General features: G+C 31.4%; 1 protein-coding gene across 5 annotated transcripts in view; it reads right to left on the reverse strand.

The window, feature by feature from the left end:
* Nucleotides 1-2,239: 2,239 nt before the first annotated feature.
* Nucleotides 2,240-16,503, reverse strand: part of LOC139485392 (uncharacterized) — a 31,067-nt gene continuing 16,803 nt past the window's right edge. Inside the window, exons 9-18 of one of the 5 annotated variants that reach the window (XM_071269845.1) lie at nucleotides 15,995-16,012; nucleotides 10,683-10,834; nucleotides 10,039-10,116; nucleotides 9,191-9,251; nucleotides 8,466-8,571; nucleotides 7,992-8,089; nucleotides 6,952-7,251; nucleotides 4,529-4,663; nucleotides 3,200-3,268; nucleotides 2,303-2,651 (exon numbers count right to left, since the gene is read on the reverse strand). In XM_071269845.1, coding sequence (XP_071125946.1) covers nucleotides 2,424-2,651; nucleotides 3,200-3,268; nucleotides 4,529-4,663; nucleotides 6,952-7,251; nucleotides 7,992-8,089; nucleotides 8,466-8,571; nucleotides 9,191-9,251; nucleotides 10,039-10,116; nucleotides 10,683-10,834; nucleotides 15,995-16,012 — 1,245 coding nt within the window. In that variant the 3' untranslated portion in view covers nucleotides 2,303-2,423. Of the gene's footprint in view, nucleotides 2,652-3,199; nucleotides 3,269-4,528; nucleotides 4,664-6,951; nucleotides 7,252-7,991; nucleotides 8,090-8,453; nucleotides 8,572-9,190; nucleotides 9,252-10,038; nucleotides 10,117-10,682; nucleotides 10,835-15,994; nucleotides 16,013-16,503 lie in introns of all 5 variants that reach the window. The other 4 variants (XM_071269843.1, XM_071269846.1, XM_071269847.1 and 1 more) reach the window with 4 other exon arrangements.

Genomic DNA, 16,503 nt, shown 5'->3' on the forward strand with positions numbered 1-16,503 from the left:
AATGAACAAAGACTTTAAATCAATGAGACATAGACTTTGTTTTGATTTCAGTTAGGTCTTATTAAGTGAAAGATTTAGTTCATTTTTATGAGTTGTCCTCCATTGGCAGTTGTATAGCCTGCAATTATAAGAGGTATTATCCAAACAAAAGGATAAATTTATTCATGTTTTAATAAATTTTGAATTTCCATCTTTTAAAATTAGCTGAACTGATTCTCTTTCTTTTTTTATATAATTCTTTTCAGAGGAAACCTCTCACATTTTTATAAATTATATTCAAATATGCCTGTTAATAACGAGTACATGTAAATATCAAACGTAAGTCAGTATGACAGAAATAAATTGGAAAATTTGGGGGAAAAACTACAATATAAAGAAGCAATTAGTAAAGTGGTCGAAGTCATTTCAACAATGGTCTCATGCATCTAGAAAACAACTGTCAAAATAACATTTTGAAATATTATGCTTTTAGAGGTGTTTTTGTAAAGTTCTAAATTTCCATTTTAAATAAGTTAGTAATATTATTGTGTTTTTAACAACATTCTTCGTTGTTTTATAGCATGTAATCGACAGTATTCGAAAAGTAATTAAAGTTATCAATTACAATCGATTACATACAAAATTCAGAGTAATCGATTATCAATTAATCGATTGCACAAAATCCCGTACATAATCGATAAATAATCGATTGCAACAATCATTAATCGTGTTCATCCCTGATTAGAAGGATATTAATGGGAAATCCTCCGAAACACATCATAACCATAAAATTACGATTTGTTACGTACTAAGTTCTGTAAATGATTCTTGTACATTTGAATGAAGTTAAAAATATTAATCAAATTCCGATTTCGATTGTTACTAGGACGACTGTTGGTATTTGATAACTTTCATGACATATACAGTTTATATCATCATTTCGTGTTGCTTAGTCTTTTTCATTTTTAGCCATGGCGTTGTCAGTTTATTTTCGATCTATGAGTTTGACTGTTCCGCCGGGGTCTTGCGGCCCTCTTTTAACGAATGTTTTATTTCTTTCATTGAGCATTAATCAGACAATCATTTACAAAAAAAAAATTATTGTGTAGGAAACGAATGTGCCATACGACGAATTAATTGTAAAAACAATAAAAACAACAACGAATACCAAATCTAACAATATTAGACAATTTGAAAACCAATAGGGAAAATTCAACCGTCGACACAATGGTAAGTTAGTGGCAACCAGTACGTCTTTTCGAAGTATATATAACCAGTAAAAGAGTGTCGAAAGATACCAGAGGCACAGTCAAACTTATAGATCGAAAACAAACTGACAACAACCATGGCTAAAAAAGAAAAAAGACAAACAGACAAAAAATACTACACGGGACACATCATTGAAAACTAATGACTTGGCAACACGATCACCACTAAAAAATGGGGGTGGTCTCAGGTGCTCTGGAGTGTAAGCATATCGTGTTCCACATGTGACACCCGTTCAGCACCGCGACTTGAAAATGGAACGTGTTTAACAAGTTTTTCTATATATTTTATGTACTATGTTCTGTAAAACACAAGTCAGTAGCGACAAGGGAAATTAGAATCGTCCATTTTTACAGATAAGTCTCATCATTAATCACTTCTTTATAGCTTTGTAAACCACAACTTTATATATTTTTGTCGTTTAAAAATTAGGAATTGCCTGTGTGTTCAATATATTTATATATTTTCAAAACTTGTAACAGAAGAAGTAAAACGGGTTATTGCTCATTATAGTTCAGTAAACAAAAAATATATATCTATTTACCCTTTGAATAATTTGTATTTTGAATAAATAGTATCATGAATTCACTAAAATCTCTTAGACACGAAGTTACGTACAAGAATCGAACTCGTGCAAGGAGTTTTCGGTGTAACAAAATGTATATACTTATATATTAAAAACAATTTTTAATCATACGTGCCTATACAGTGTATATAAGATAATCTTTACTCAGTCTGTAATCTGTATTAGTATGTATGATAGATTCGGCTGCAGTGATTTTACTTCATTGAATTTTCTTAACAAAAGTTTATGTCTGAAGAAACAAATGCTTTATAAAAAGGTTTGTTTTAATGATAATTACAAAATGATTAACATTCTTACTATCAACGACAACTAATACAAGAAGACAGTTAATTTAAATAGATTACTAAAATTAAATAATCGTATTTGATGAACAAAATATTTCGAACAATACTTTATGATGCATTATTACACAAATTTTTTTTATTATTCCTGAAATGGCAAAACATACAAGAAAATTAAACAAATCTAGTTTGTTGATGATCTCATACATCACTGATATTCAAGAGTAAATGATATGTTTAATGGGGTACAAACTGCAGATTGAATTTGATCATGTCCTGCTTCAAAGTTGTTCATCTAAATTAATTAGTATTTAAACCAATCCTGTTGCATATTTTAGACTACATTGTTGTTTAAGAACGTCTTCTAAAAGTGTAGTTTTATATTTGTCCCAGTCCACCTTCGTCTGAAATGTGTCTTGGAGCTTTGATTCCGTTGGGTACGGCCTTAGTTCTTCTCGGAGAGTTCTTCGAAATCTGTCATTGGCGTATTTCAAGAAAACTTTCTTTGAGAGCATTACTATCTCAGCACCTCGGCTGACCTGTCAATGAAACAAATAACATGTTATCTAAATATTGAAAGGTCTCTTAAATGATCACCGCTATCATAATTTGTCTAAGTATTATTTGCGATATGTTGGAACTATTTTTGGTAAAATGCAGTTTTATGTGATACAACAGTTATCGCCTGAAAGTCATGATATTGAATTGACGTTGCTATGAATTTTACACTGTAGTTATTTCTGAAAGTGTGTTTGGCATTTTATTTTTGTTCTTTTTCTTAATATTTAGAACAATTCATTGTTATATCAGTAGACGGTACTTCAGTGTATAATTGATTTTAATTTGTCCTTATTAGAATTCAACTGTTTACAAAAATTTGCATTGTTCAAACACTAAGGATTTTCAACCCAAGAAAAAGCTTTTCTTTAGTTGTTACGCTAATTTGAGTTAAACGTCACTGATTACCTTTGTTAACAATATGTTAAATGGCGTACAAAGGTTCATAAGCCTAGTATCTTTGAAATTTGTCACTTTTTGAATACACGTACGACAGCATAATAGCTGTTATAAATAGTAATGTACAAACCAAGCATAAAGGTGGCGTTTCATTCATCAAATCCTCAACGTCATCTGAACCTGATAAAGTATTCAGTCCCTGAAGATATATGTAATGTTTAATGAAGTCGATATCATATTTTTATAATAGAATCCATATCATTTATTAAGTAATACTAATTATTTCATGAGTGTATGTATGGCTATCATAATGTATTAAATGTCACAAACTAATGGTATATGGACACAAAATTAATTAGAAGCAATTGGAATAAGAGATTGAGTTGAAGATGGCATTTGATAGCATGTGCAACATAGCGCAAGACTCTTGGGTTTTTAGAAGCCTGTAAAGTCTCAACAGCTTGAAACCCCTCTATTGTAGATATTTTGCACTATGAGATACTAAAACATGACAATACTGAAATTAGCAAGGAACGTTATAAGTTGTCAAGTTCTTAACAGTCAATACTTATAAGTGCGACCAGTAAGGGCAGAAATTGTACGAATATGATTTTAATATGGTGCTTGTGGAAATGAATGTTAAATTAATGTTAAAAAGAAAACAGACAAAAGAATGATCCAAACAGAGGTGTAAAATATCCTTCCAATGTCGGATAAGATGCCTTCACTGAGCAGTGATTTACCTAGCAGTTTTACTATTAAGACTTTAATTTAGATATTGAAAAGTGCAATACTTTCATACAAAAACAATTTAAATATGCACAATATTTTAGCGAGATGTTTCTATTGCAAATTTGTTAAATAATGTTCAACGTTCGGATCAGCGCTTGCATTTAGCAATCTTTTGATCTTTTAATATTTGATTCTGGGAGCTCGAACTAAAAGTTAGTGAATGCATGTACTCCGATCTCAGAATATTCATAAAATTGAGAATGGGAATGGGGAATGTGCAAAAGAGACAACAACCCAACAATAGAAAAAAACAACAGCAGAAGGTCACCAACAGGTATTCAATGTATCGAGAAATTCCCGCACCCGGAGGCGTCCTTCAGCTGGCCCCTAAACAAATATATACTAGTTCAGTGATAATGAACGCCGAACGCCATACTAATTTCCAAATTGTACACAAGAAACTAAAATTAAAATAACACAAGACTAACAAAGGCCAGAGGCTCCTGACTTGGGACAGGCGCAATAAATGCGGCGGGGTTAAAAATGTTTGTGAGATCTCAACCCTCCCCCTCAGTATGTTTAGATATTGATTTTTACATTATATGAGAGAATTGTCAGTATGAGAACTTTATAAATGTAATTTTGTGGTTGGTATCAATACTTTACTACATATATTTGCTTGAAGAGGGTTTCTTTAACCTCCCACTATTGAAATAATAGTACTCACAAATACATCTTTTGCCTGAAGTAACTGTACATGTACAAAAACAGAATTCTTTCTGACTGTGCAAATTTCCTCTGATTCTGGAACATTTTTCTTCAAAGGAGCCTCTTTTTCAATCATTGAAGCTGTTGGGAACATCTGATACCAAAAATATATAGTTGATGTAAAACATATATGTATTCAAACTAATCTATGCACACACCCTTATTAAGAAACAAGTATGATGTAAAATATATACATTTATTAAAATACATTTGTATCCACACAGGTAATTGCATTTCCCTTATCAGAATATTACCAAGATGTAAAATGTGAATGCTTGATGTATAACACATTTGAACTTGAACGGATCATTTCAACTCTCTTTCTTATAATGACATCGTTGAAGAGTATTAATAAAACTGACATATTAAAGAAATATAAAAGAATTTTAAGTCGTGAGATAAAGACAGGGAATGCGTAAAAAAACAGCATCACAACAACACAAAAATCTGATGACGTCAACACACTGTCTTCAACAGAAGACGGGTGCATACAAATTTTAATAACATGTAGTAGTAGTTCCTATAATCAGATATTGTCGTAAAACCGTTTTTGGTGTTCTATTGGTTTATTTCAAATTATAATTGTCCGCATATTTTTACAGTTTTAGGTATTTGCTAACACTGCTTCCCAGAAAAACGTTACTGGTTTGTGCGCAATCTTCATCCAAATTACTTTGGTATCTTATAATTTTGTATTAATAGTTAGACTTTTCCAAATTTCGACCATTAGCGTTATTAATGAAAATTATTTAACCTTAACTTTGAAGGTGACTACAATCGGTATCTTACTAGTAACACTACAGTTAACGTTTGAAACATGCACAATTTGTTTCGACTATCAAATCTGTTCCCGACCATTTCAAATAGGTCGGGATTTTAATCGATATTACTCGACTGTTGTCTGAAACATAGAAAACAGTCCGTACTTGAAATTGACCCTAATCTTCAACAAACTAAAGAGTCTGGACGCATACTCGACTAGGCTGAGTAAAGGCAACAGTAGTATACCGCTGTTCGAATTTCATAAATCGATTGAGAAAAAAAAAATCCGGGTCACAAACTAAAACTGAGGGAAAGGCATCAAATATATGAGGAGAACTACGACACAACAGAAACACAACATTAACATGTAACACACACAGAAACGAACTATAATATAACAATGCCCTTTTTCCTGACATGGTACATGAGATTTTTAGAAAAAAAATGGTGGGTTGAAACCACTATCGCTCTATATTCGACTGTTTGAAAGGACTCAAATGTCTGAAACATACTCGGCCAAAGTCTGAACCAAATTCGAACAACGCTTGTATCATACTCGATAAAAGATTGAACATTACTTGACAAATCAGCTGACTTTATCCATCTTAAATGTATAACTATAATTTATTCATCACTAAACCACTTTTTTGTTCGAAGTTTGTTATAAAAAATATAGCTTACTGAAATTTCTAGCCAACGGAAAACAAGACAACAAAATTGGAGAGATAGATTTCAAGTATATTGAGGATTCATAAGACTTGGTCGGATATGGCTCAGACGTGATCTAATATGGTCCAGACGTGGTCTAATATGGTCCAGACTTGGTTGTGTATAGTTTAGATGTTTTGAATGGTTATAAACAAAAGTCGGGGAAAATCAAGTACAATTCCAACCAATTCAGAATGATCTAGTAAAATTCAGAACAATCGATTACAAGTATTGCCTTTTTCAGACTTTAACCGGTTTAAATGCATGTATGATGTGTCAATGATAAGAACTTGGAAAAATAAACAATAATTATGTAAACTATTTTCTTTTTTGTTTCTTAACGTGCTAAGTGACAATTGTCGGTAATCGTAATGTCAATCTTTAAATGAACTAGAAACGTTTATATATTCTTAATTTGTTTAAGCGTTTCTGAAAAGACTCCTTACATCAAATGTTTTACCAGAAAAAATACAAAACTATAAATTCAAACATCAAATAAATTCGTACAGTACCTTATAATTCGACAAAAGCAATAAAGCATATATACTTACTTTTAGTTCAAAAAAATGTCATGTTCTTAATTTTGAAATGCGTGCGTTAATAAGATTATGTGTTAATTAAAGAAATAACGTATTAGTTTCACGACAGAATTAAGAATTTTATAACATAACAGATAGTCATACAAAAAATAAGAAAAATCTATAAAGCAATTAGAAATTAGTAAGCATGCAGTCAGATATTATAAAGCAAAATCAAATAAATGCAACATCCTTAAATATTTGTTAAAGGTTATATGGTATACGAGGTAAACGATGATTTGAGTTGGAATTACAGGTAAATGCTAGCCTTGTTATAGGAAAGTGGTTAACCGTGGTTAGTTAGATTTCCCCACGATAATACTTATGCACCTACGTAGTGTGGTTTCATCTTCAGCATTGATAACATTCGGTCATTAAACGTGCTAGCTGAAACTCCTTTAGATCCATAATTTGTTGAATGTACTGGAGGCATAATTAAAACGTCACTACTCTTAACAGAAGTTATATATGTTGTACCGTTGTCTTCAGTTTCGTCTTTTATGCAAGTTAATTGATTATTTAGCTCAAGTCTAGGTAAAGCTGCCATTTGTTCTTTCTTTTTCTTCTCATTTTTCTGTTTTATTTGTCGATCTCTTTCTTCTTCCTGATCACCTGTCTTCTTTTCTTTCAAAGTCTGGTAATTTTAAGTCATATATTTGACAATGTAACTACATGAACCAGCGGGATATGTAATAAACGATGACAAAATATAGATTTGAAACATACTAAAAATGTTTATACATGTATGAACTTCACTTGGTCCCACTTCCGTATCCCTTACTCCAAGACTGGAACCTCTATTTCAACTTCCTTCTTACACCGTTTCCCCTTTCAGACTCCCTCTTCCTGTCCGATCTTTTTTATGTTTCCTTACCCCTGTTCACCCCACTCACCTCCCCCCCCCCCCCCCATTCTTGAATTATTTTTGTAAATCAAAATTCTTATTAACATATATATGACTTTCAGGATTTCCTAAACTATTATGCATCGAATTGGGAAACATAGGACACTTTCAAATTCATCGACAGATTTGAAAATCTATAAACTACTGTCCTATTTTTGTTTAGCTCTTATATCGACTTAAAATGTGTTAAAATTGGGATTGGACAGGAATATTGTTACAATGTTCATGCATGATATTTACACTCGTATTAATTGACCGAGGATACGAATAACTCTAAAACTAATCAATAAAAACAAATGCTAAACTAAAACACAACTACAATATCAATACATTTATTGAGGGGTTCAAAATATATTTGGATTTGGATTCAAACTTGAAGCATGCAATAAGTGATTATATAATCGGGAATCTAGCTTTTTGATTGTTCAAATTGTGCAGCTAAATCTAAAATTGACTTTTAAGCCATTTACCTGTTTCAATTTTTCATAATACTTTGACATTTCTTCAAATACTTCTGGAGTCATAACAAACTTTCGTTTATGAGCAATACCAGTGTCTACCCTTGGTGCTGAAAATATAAGAAAAAGTTTGGATATGTATCACTGAACATATTGATTTAGTACTATGGATGGTATCTTTTCATGCAGATGTTTTCTTTTTAATAGTATCAGAAAGAAAAAATTGTAAATGTTAAGAGAAATAGCAATGATGATATTGTCTGTATGATTGTATCGGTTGTTATATTTTATCAAAATTCATTAAGTATCAATCAGTGGTTTTTTTTAGTTGAATAGTTTCGTTCATATAATTTCGAAACTTAATTATTGTATCAAATTTATATTATATTTAGTATATAACTGCAATTTTCAACATAAATCAGGAATATAAATTAACAACTATCAACACTTTAAAATAGACTTTCAAACACTTACATGCACCCATACCTAATTCAGGTAATATAATATCACTGACAGGATCAGGATGGATATAGCTCTGTCCAGCTTTCCGAGCTCTTGCTGCTTTCAAATCCTTCATCACCTCACAGGTTCCCTGTGTATGAATTGTGTCATGAATAATTTGAGTTATAAATGTTCACCTCAGGGTATCACAATGTTTTCTATCAGTATCGATTTTCAAAATCATGGACGTGAAACTCATTTACAAAACTCATCAAAGATACCGGGATAAAAACAAAGTGTACACTAAATACATGTTTCGTCCACAAAATACTCATCCGTGCCGCACGAGAAAAAAAATGCAAAATACATAACGAACCTGTAGGCTTTGAGGGCTAAAAGGACTAAATGAACTGTTCGCATTAATTTATTGTATTGCAGTACCTTAAAATGAACAACAACGGAAAACAAATTCAAATGTATAACAAATGGAAACTGCGTGGTTACATAGTCGGACAGTTTATTAATTAAAACACATTGTTTTGCATTGCATAAATAAACTCATTAAATAAACCAGGATTGAAATTTTGTATTTGCACCAGACGCGTTGTCATTATTTAATTTGTTCGTATAAATGATATAATTCTGAAGTGACAAAATAGTTTTTTTATCTTACTTATATATGTTGTCATTAAATAAACTCACTGTCACTATTTTACTTTTTTTTTAAATGTGAAAGATTTGTTTCCCTTTTGTCATATGTCGATACTTACCGATTTCACACAATATAACCATTCGCTTGTTCTACCATTTGGTGTTATCAGACTCCCTCGCCTATTAAAATATAGGTAAATGTTAAGTATCACACTAACTTTACCTTAAAAAATTTAATACATAATCTTTAGTGTATACAAATTATTACATTTTAATGTTGTGTTTCTGTTGTGTCGTAGTTTTCCTTTTATATTTGATACGTTTCCCTCAGTTTTAGTTTGTATTTTTTTTCTCAATCGATTTATGAATTACGAACAGCGGTATACTACTGTTGCCTTTGATAATCATTGATAATAATAACAAAAAGTTGTTTTGTAATTAATAAAATCTTGTCAATTTTCAAATAACTTATGCATATAGTAACTACTAGGAATATGATCTTGGTCCTATTACTATACCCATGTAATGACAGACAGAAACAAAAAGCGATATTGTACAATATAAGGTTAAGATACCGGTGTAATAAACAATTATTTTGACAAATCTGCTTTATAAATGATTTCTACTACATGTTTATGTCAATTTGCTGAAAGACTGATGTATCTGCTAAAAATCAAAATATGTTATGTCGTCAAATAAAATTGAGAATGGAAATGGGGAATGTGTCAAAGAGACAACAACCCGACCAAATAAAAAACAACAGCAGAGGGTCACCAACAGGTCTTCAATGTAGCGAGAAATTCCCGCACCCGGAGGCGTCCCTCAGCTGGCCTCCGGGTGAATGCCATGTTTTTTTTATATTGTAGAAAGGCGACATTTATTTATCGATGTTCAAATCTCTTGAATCTATGGAGAAGATAAATATCGTAGTAGAAATAACAATTCTATAATACAATGAATGACTTACTTGAAATAATGCAGAATGCACGTCCCCGGTTCATTGACTAAACATTCAATTGGCCATTGTGACAAAATGGGAACTTGTCTGTAAAAAAAGATGTTAAATACAATTAAAAGTTCAAATATCAGTAATGAAGCTAAATGCTTATGAAATTCATAGAATATTTCCTTATAAAACGTTCCAATTAACTTTATTTAAGAAAATCTGAATATTTTGTTTTTCAACTGCATAGAAGAAATGAAACATATATCTAATAATGAACAATCTTGATGTGATACATATTAATTTTGTTTTTCGTTCATTTGTTGTACATAAATCAGGCCGTTAGTTTTCTCGTTTGAATTGTTTTACCTTTTTTTTTTATTTCTGGGCCTTTTATAGCTGACTATGCGGTATGGTCTTTGCCAATTGTTGACGGCCGTACAGTGACCTATAGTTGTTAATTTCTATCGCATTTTGTCTATTGTGGAGAGTTGTCTAAATGACAATCATTCTACAGCTTCTTTTTTTATATATAATCGGAGATAATAAGTAAAGCCATATTTACGGAAATAAGGTAAAAGTGTCAACATGGGTTGATAATTTAAGTGTTGAAGCATCTGATTTGAGACAGCATATACTATCTTATGTCAAATGTGCAGTTATCTTACCGTAAAAATTTGACATGCTCTGCTTCTTCGTCTAGGTCATCTGCATGCATGAATATAGCATTGAAATCTTCTTTACCGATTACTAATAATTCCATTGGCGTTGTGCTTTCAACAGTTGCTGTTCTTTTTGTGTTGAATATCAAACCAATTTCCTTTAATGAAATGAAAGTAAAATTATTTACAATATTATCCAAGATATATGATATCTGCATAGAGGATGTACATTTAAAGGGGCACTAGCTGTCAAATTCGTGGTCACCGATTTGACTCAAATACTCATATTTGATTTATAATAATGTAAAACATTTATCCAAACTACTGAAAGTATAAAATAAACAGTTTACAGAGCATGGGGTATATAATATGTAGGTTCGTTTCGTGTGTATTTTAGTCCAGACGCAATCCAATTAAGTGTCAGTCTTTGTAAGAATCAGGCTATTCAGGTAAAAATTAAAACGTGATTAGAAAAAACCCACCGAGTTAATCATGCTATTTAATACTAACCATCATCCTGATTTAAAAAGTGTTAGTCTTTTGTTTGTGTTTGTCTGGTAATATCAAATAACATGGTTAGAAAATTGGTTAAAATGAAAGCATATCAGCGATGTAAACATGAATAAAGATATGAATAGATGAACAGATTAAACCAACACGTGCAATTGGATTTTTTTAGGTCTGTTTGAGTTTATTTTATAGATTAAAAATATATGTTTCTCATTGTTTTTAACCGTATAAGAATGATTTTATATGGATCGAATCAGTAATCAAATGATTTAACGTAGTTTCACTTTCATTGTTGACATTCTTTTTCTTTAAATAATCAATACACGTACAATGCATGCGTTGTCAATCTCTAGCAAGGGGTTAAATTGAAGTTCACATGAATACAGATTTAAAGAGGTCGACTTATTCACTTGCAAGTGAATGAGTAATTATCAATGTTTCTTCGCCTAATTTGACAAAATTGAAATATTTTGGCTGCTAAAAGCGATTTATTATTTCACTTATTTACTTTCATTATTGATTGAACAAAAAAAAATCTTACTTTATTTTTAAATATATCTCGTACCTAGTGCCCCTTTAATGATAAGCATTATTTTTTTTTTCATTAAATTTATTATCGACAAACTAACAACGGTAACGCCATAACAAAAACACAGAACAAAAAACAAAACGTGTATTGAACAAAACGAAGAAAACGAACCACTGAGCAACACAAACACCACCAATACCTGGGTGAGTCTAATATCTGATCTGGAAGGAAAGCATATTCGTCGTCATTTGTAAAAACAGATATTCAATAACGGACAACCACATTGTGTTTTCTTATAAACGCGTAAGGCCCGATTTTGATTTCTGATAGAATTGATGTAAATAATTCTTAAAGACTTGAAAGACCAAGTAATATATCATAATGTTGTTAGCGGACACTTTTGTAACTAAAGTATCAATTAATGGAAATAAAATCAGGAACACAGCTATGAGTATTCAAGATTTCCCTTTGCTATATGTATATATAGAAAATGCATGCCGATACTTTAACAGACACCATAAGAGATTTACATCAGTAGAGCAGATTCGCCTTACAGAACCGATGCACATGAGGAACCCCTAGTTTGGGTTGAGGTTCAAGTAACTTAGATTCTTTAAAAGATGTAACGGTATTTTTTTAGAGAGCAACTTTTTTTAGATGACGTTAAGATCAAAAGAGTCATTACAAAAAATGATAAATTAAAAAAAAATCGAATGTACAAACATTTGGTCATCCAATTTCAATGTCAATGTTTGCTATCTGTTAATCGACAATTTCACTTGGTTCCGTCAATAAGACTTTTATATTAAACAACTAACTAATGGAAAATGTGTTTACATTAAGCCTCGGTCACACCTTACCGGATAAGACGAACGGACGCCTAACGGATAAAGATAAAAAAATTCGATTGACAAATGTTATTTGTTGGGAGTCCGTTAATGTACTGACAAGATAAAACGGACGCGTAACGAATGCATACGGATATGCAACGTACGAGAACGGATGTCGAACGTACATCCAACGGAAGAGTACCGCATAAAACGGACACCTAACGGAAGCGTACCGGATAAAACGGATGAACAAGATATACGGAAAAATTAAAGGCGACAATAATATCACTTGTAAATCGCATAAATATTCAAAATGTTTCAGTGTAACTGGTTTTGGTTCTTTCTTCATAATGCCGCCAAAAGGCTTTGTCTGGCCTGAATAAGAACTGCTTGATTGTGAAGACGTGCCCTTACTCTAAGATCGATTATGAATAATAGGAATTCATGTACCTCAAAAAAATCTAATTGGTATTTCTGACGCGAAATTTTCAATTGGCATTTATCCGTTTCAGATCCGTTAATCATCCGTTTTATACGTTATACGTCCGTTTGAAGTCCGTTTCACATTCGTTCAACATCCGTTTGATCCGTTAGACGTCCGTCAGAAGTCCGTAGATGAATGTATCTGCCAGACTTCCAACGGATGTATAAAGGACACGTAACGGATACAAAACGGAAATGAAACGGACGAGTTCCGTACAAAACGGACGCCTAACGGACGTTCATCGGACATTTCATCCGTTGGTTGTCCGTTCAAAGTTTTGAACATGCTCAACATTTTCCATCGGACAAAACGGACGTCGAGGGATAAAACTTACGCTTAACGGACATGCAACGGGTATGGACGGACGTCTGACGGATAAGAACGGACGTCTAACGGACATGAACGGATTGAATAAAAGTTATCCATTAGGTTTCCGTTCGAGCTATCCGTTAAGGTGTGACCGAGGCTTTAGATATATGTTTACAAATATACATTACATATGATTGGCCATATGCAGGTTTAAAAAAAAGCACTCATATGTGACAAGTACTTTTCATCTTAAAACAGAAATGTAGACAAATACATTGTATCTTGACAAATTAAGTAGAAATAATCAATTTTGAATAGGTTGTTTCTTCATATTTCATATTTTAATAGTTCATAATAGTGTATTAATGTAGTGATATCTGCCGCACACTTAGAATCTAATATTATCAGAAAACAATAATGTAGTCCTGTATTGAATCAGTCAATTAAAAGTGTGATCGTCGGTAATCAAGCCACGTCATGTGCTAATCACAGCATCATTTCTTATATAGATATAGGAAGATGTGGTGTGAGTGCCAATGAAGCAACTCTCCATACAAATAACAATTTAAAAAGTAAACCATTATAATTTGTTTAATGTTCTTGAAGCTTTAAGAATATTAACGTACTCAAATGATTGATGGGTAACTAACAGCTCCTTATCGGTTAAACCCTTTTAAAATGAATCTGGTGTTTCCAAAGTTAATAACAAATGAAATCGACGGTGACTGTACGCAGTAACCTATTAAACAGACCAAACAATAAATTGAAAGTCCAACATCATGGAGCTATCTGAATGAAATAGCAGAAATTAATGTTTAGTCGTGTCGATGTCTAAATATAAACGTCTACGAAAATGATTCTAGAAAAAAAAACAGATCGTCGATTTAAACGAATAATATTAAAAATCAACTACTATTGGAGTTAATCTACGAGTTGTAATTCTTTAAATCTACGACACTACAGCTACTGGTAAGGAATTAAACAATTAACAATAAGCATCAACAAAAGTAATCTTGCGAAACAACTTACATGATTAGCTTTAACCATTCAAACGTACACACATGTTTGATCCATTGGTTTGTACGAACCTTGCATTTTACATGCAATAAAAATTATTCTTCCTTTTTAAATTTCATGTTGCATAATACTGTACTCTGTTTGATACTAATCATGCTAAACTACCACGATTCTTAAGATGCTCTCATGCAAAAAAAATGTATAAAGTCAGGAATATGACAGTTGTTGTCTATGTGTTTTGTCATTTGATTTTGCTAGCGATTAGAGTCTTTCCGATTGAATTTTCCTCGGAGTCCAGTATTTATGTGATTTTACTTTTTTCTAGTAGTTGGAATTACTAGCAATGTATTTATAAAGTGGAATTTTCAATACGTTTCCAGATACCTAGCGTGATGGTGACATTTAAACACACGCCCATACATAAATATGATTATTCATCATGTATTGGTCGTTTTGTCTGGTATGTTACAAGTTGGTACTATTACCTATTCGACAGAACATTGATACAAATATATGTATATGTATATAGAGATATCATTGGTGAAAATTGAAGCATTTAAATACCGACATGTATCATTATCATCAAATTACCTAACTGCCCTTCACAGTTGACGAAATGTGAAATCCGAGTATTGAAATCGAGGTTATGAGGTTAAATCAACGTTCTACATGACAAAGCAATTGATAATAAAATCAAATAAACTAAGAGCAAGCTAAATTAAAGTACTGATTAAACTAATAAAAACTTCAGGATCTTGTTGGTAAATTGTGTAAGGAATGTCTAAATCGAATGCGTTTTCCATGATATCAAACTAGGTTTTTCACAAGATATAAATTGTGAAACTCATGTCAAAAACAGGAGTTTTTATCTTTTCGTACTTTTTATTAAAATGGACATTGAAAAGTTTTAAACTGTATCAAATTCTTTAAAAACAATTTCAATTTAATCTTTAATATCAAGCCGTTACATTCGTATAACATGTAAGCTACAGAATTGCAATAAAGTAAGAGATAATCAAATATTTGAAATTTGATATTGAGTGAAATATGAAATAAGGATATAACCAAGGTAATTTTTACGCTTAATCCGATAAATGGTGTAGTGAGACTACCATACTTTTTCCATAGAAACTAACCATTATCGAACGTACATTTTGAATGCGATAGTCCTTATCTTATCTCATTATCATGTCATTAAGTGTTTTTCTATTCACACACTAATTTATTTCCGTGTATACTCCTGGTGTCAATTTTAAACAAATTGTATCTTGAAAACAAGCTATGACACTTATACGTGTATTACATATTTTTGAAGATAACTCGATAGTAGAACCTAATTTTGGCAAATCATAAAAATTGATATTTTTTAATTGATACTTCATTCAGATCCTGTCTTCAGTTATATCAAGAGTATTCGGATAAGGCATAGTAAATCTTTCATTTCGAATTTTGAGTTTTAAAGTCTGATAATAAAATTAATAAAAAAAAATTTAAAATATAATAAGTCGTCTATATACAATTAAAATGGTTTTACTGATCTTGGTACGAGCTCTATATGTGCTACTCAAAAAAACAAAATCACAGGAAGAATACAACATAAAAAATTACTACACAGTCTAAGGATTTGTTATAACATTACCCCATCTTCCCAAGAAAACTGTAATAAATAAATGAATAATATCAAATTAGACTTATAATACGTGTGTTTACTTTTGAATAACATGTCCTGATCAGCTGACGTTCTCAAGTTATACTTGGTCTATTGATCTAAAGATGAGAAGTACGCTGGTAATTTATTGCTTTCAATTCAAGTCTTAACAAATGTGCTGAATGTTTAATTTATGAAACAATTTACACAAACTTTATCTTTTTTATATATGTTTGCTTGAATTTTGAGAGGCATGCAAATCAAACATAATTTGATAAACAGTAAAGGATATATTTGTCTGACCGCATTTGAAAGACATACAAATCGAATATAGTTTGATAACCAGTTAAGGATACATTTGTCTGACCGCATTTTGGAAAGACTTACAAATCAAATATCATCTGATATACAGTTAAGGATATATATTTTGACAACATTCTGAAAGACATACAAATAGAATGATATATGATATACAGTAAAGAGTATCTTTGTGGAAGAGA

The sequence above is a fragment of the Mytilus edulis genome, chromosome 8, assembly GCF_963676685.1.
Source record: "Mytilus edulis chromosome 8, xbMytEdul2.2, whole genome shotgun sequence".
Taxonomy (NCBI): domain Eukaryota; kingdom Metazoa; phylum Mollusca; class Bivalvia; order Mytilida; family Mytilidae; genus Mytilus; species Mytilus edulis.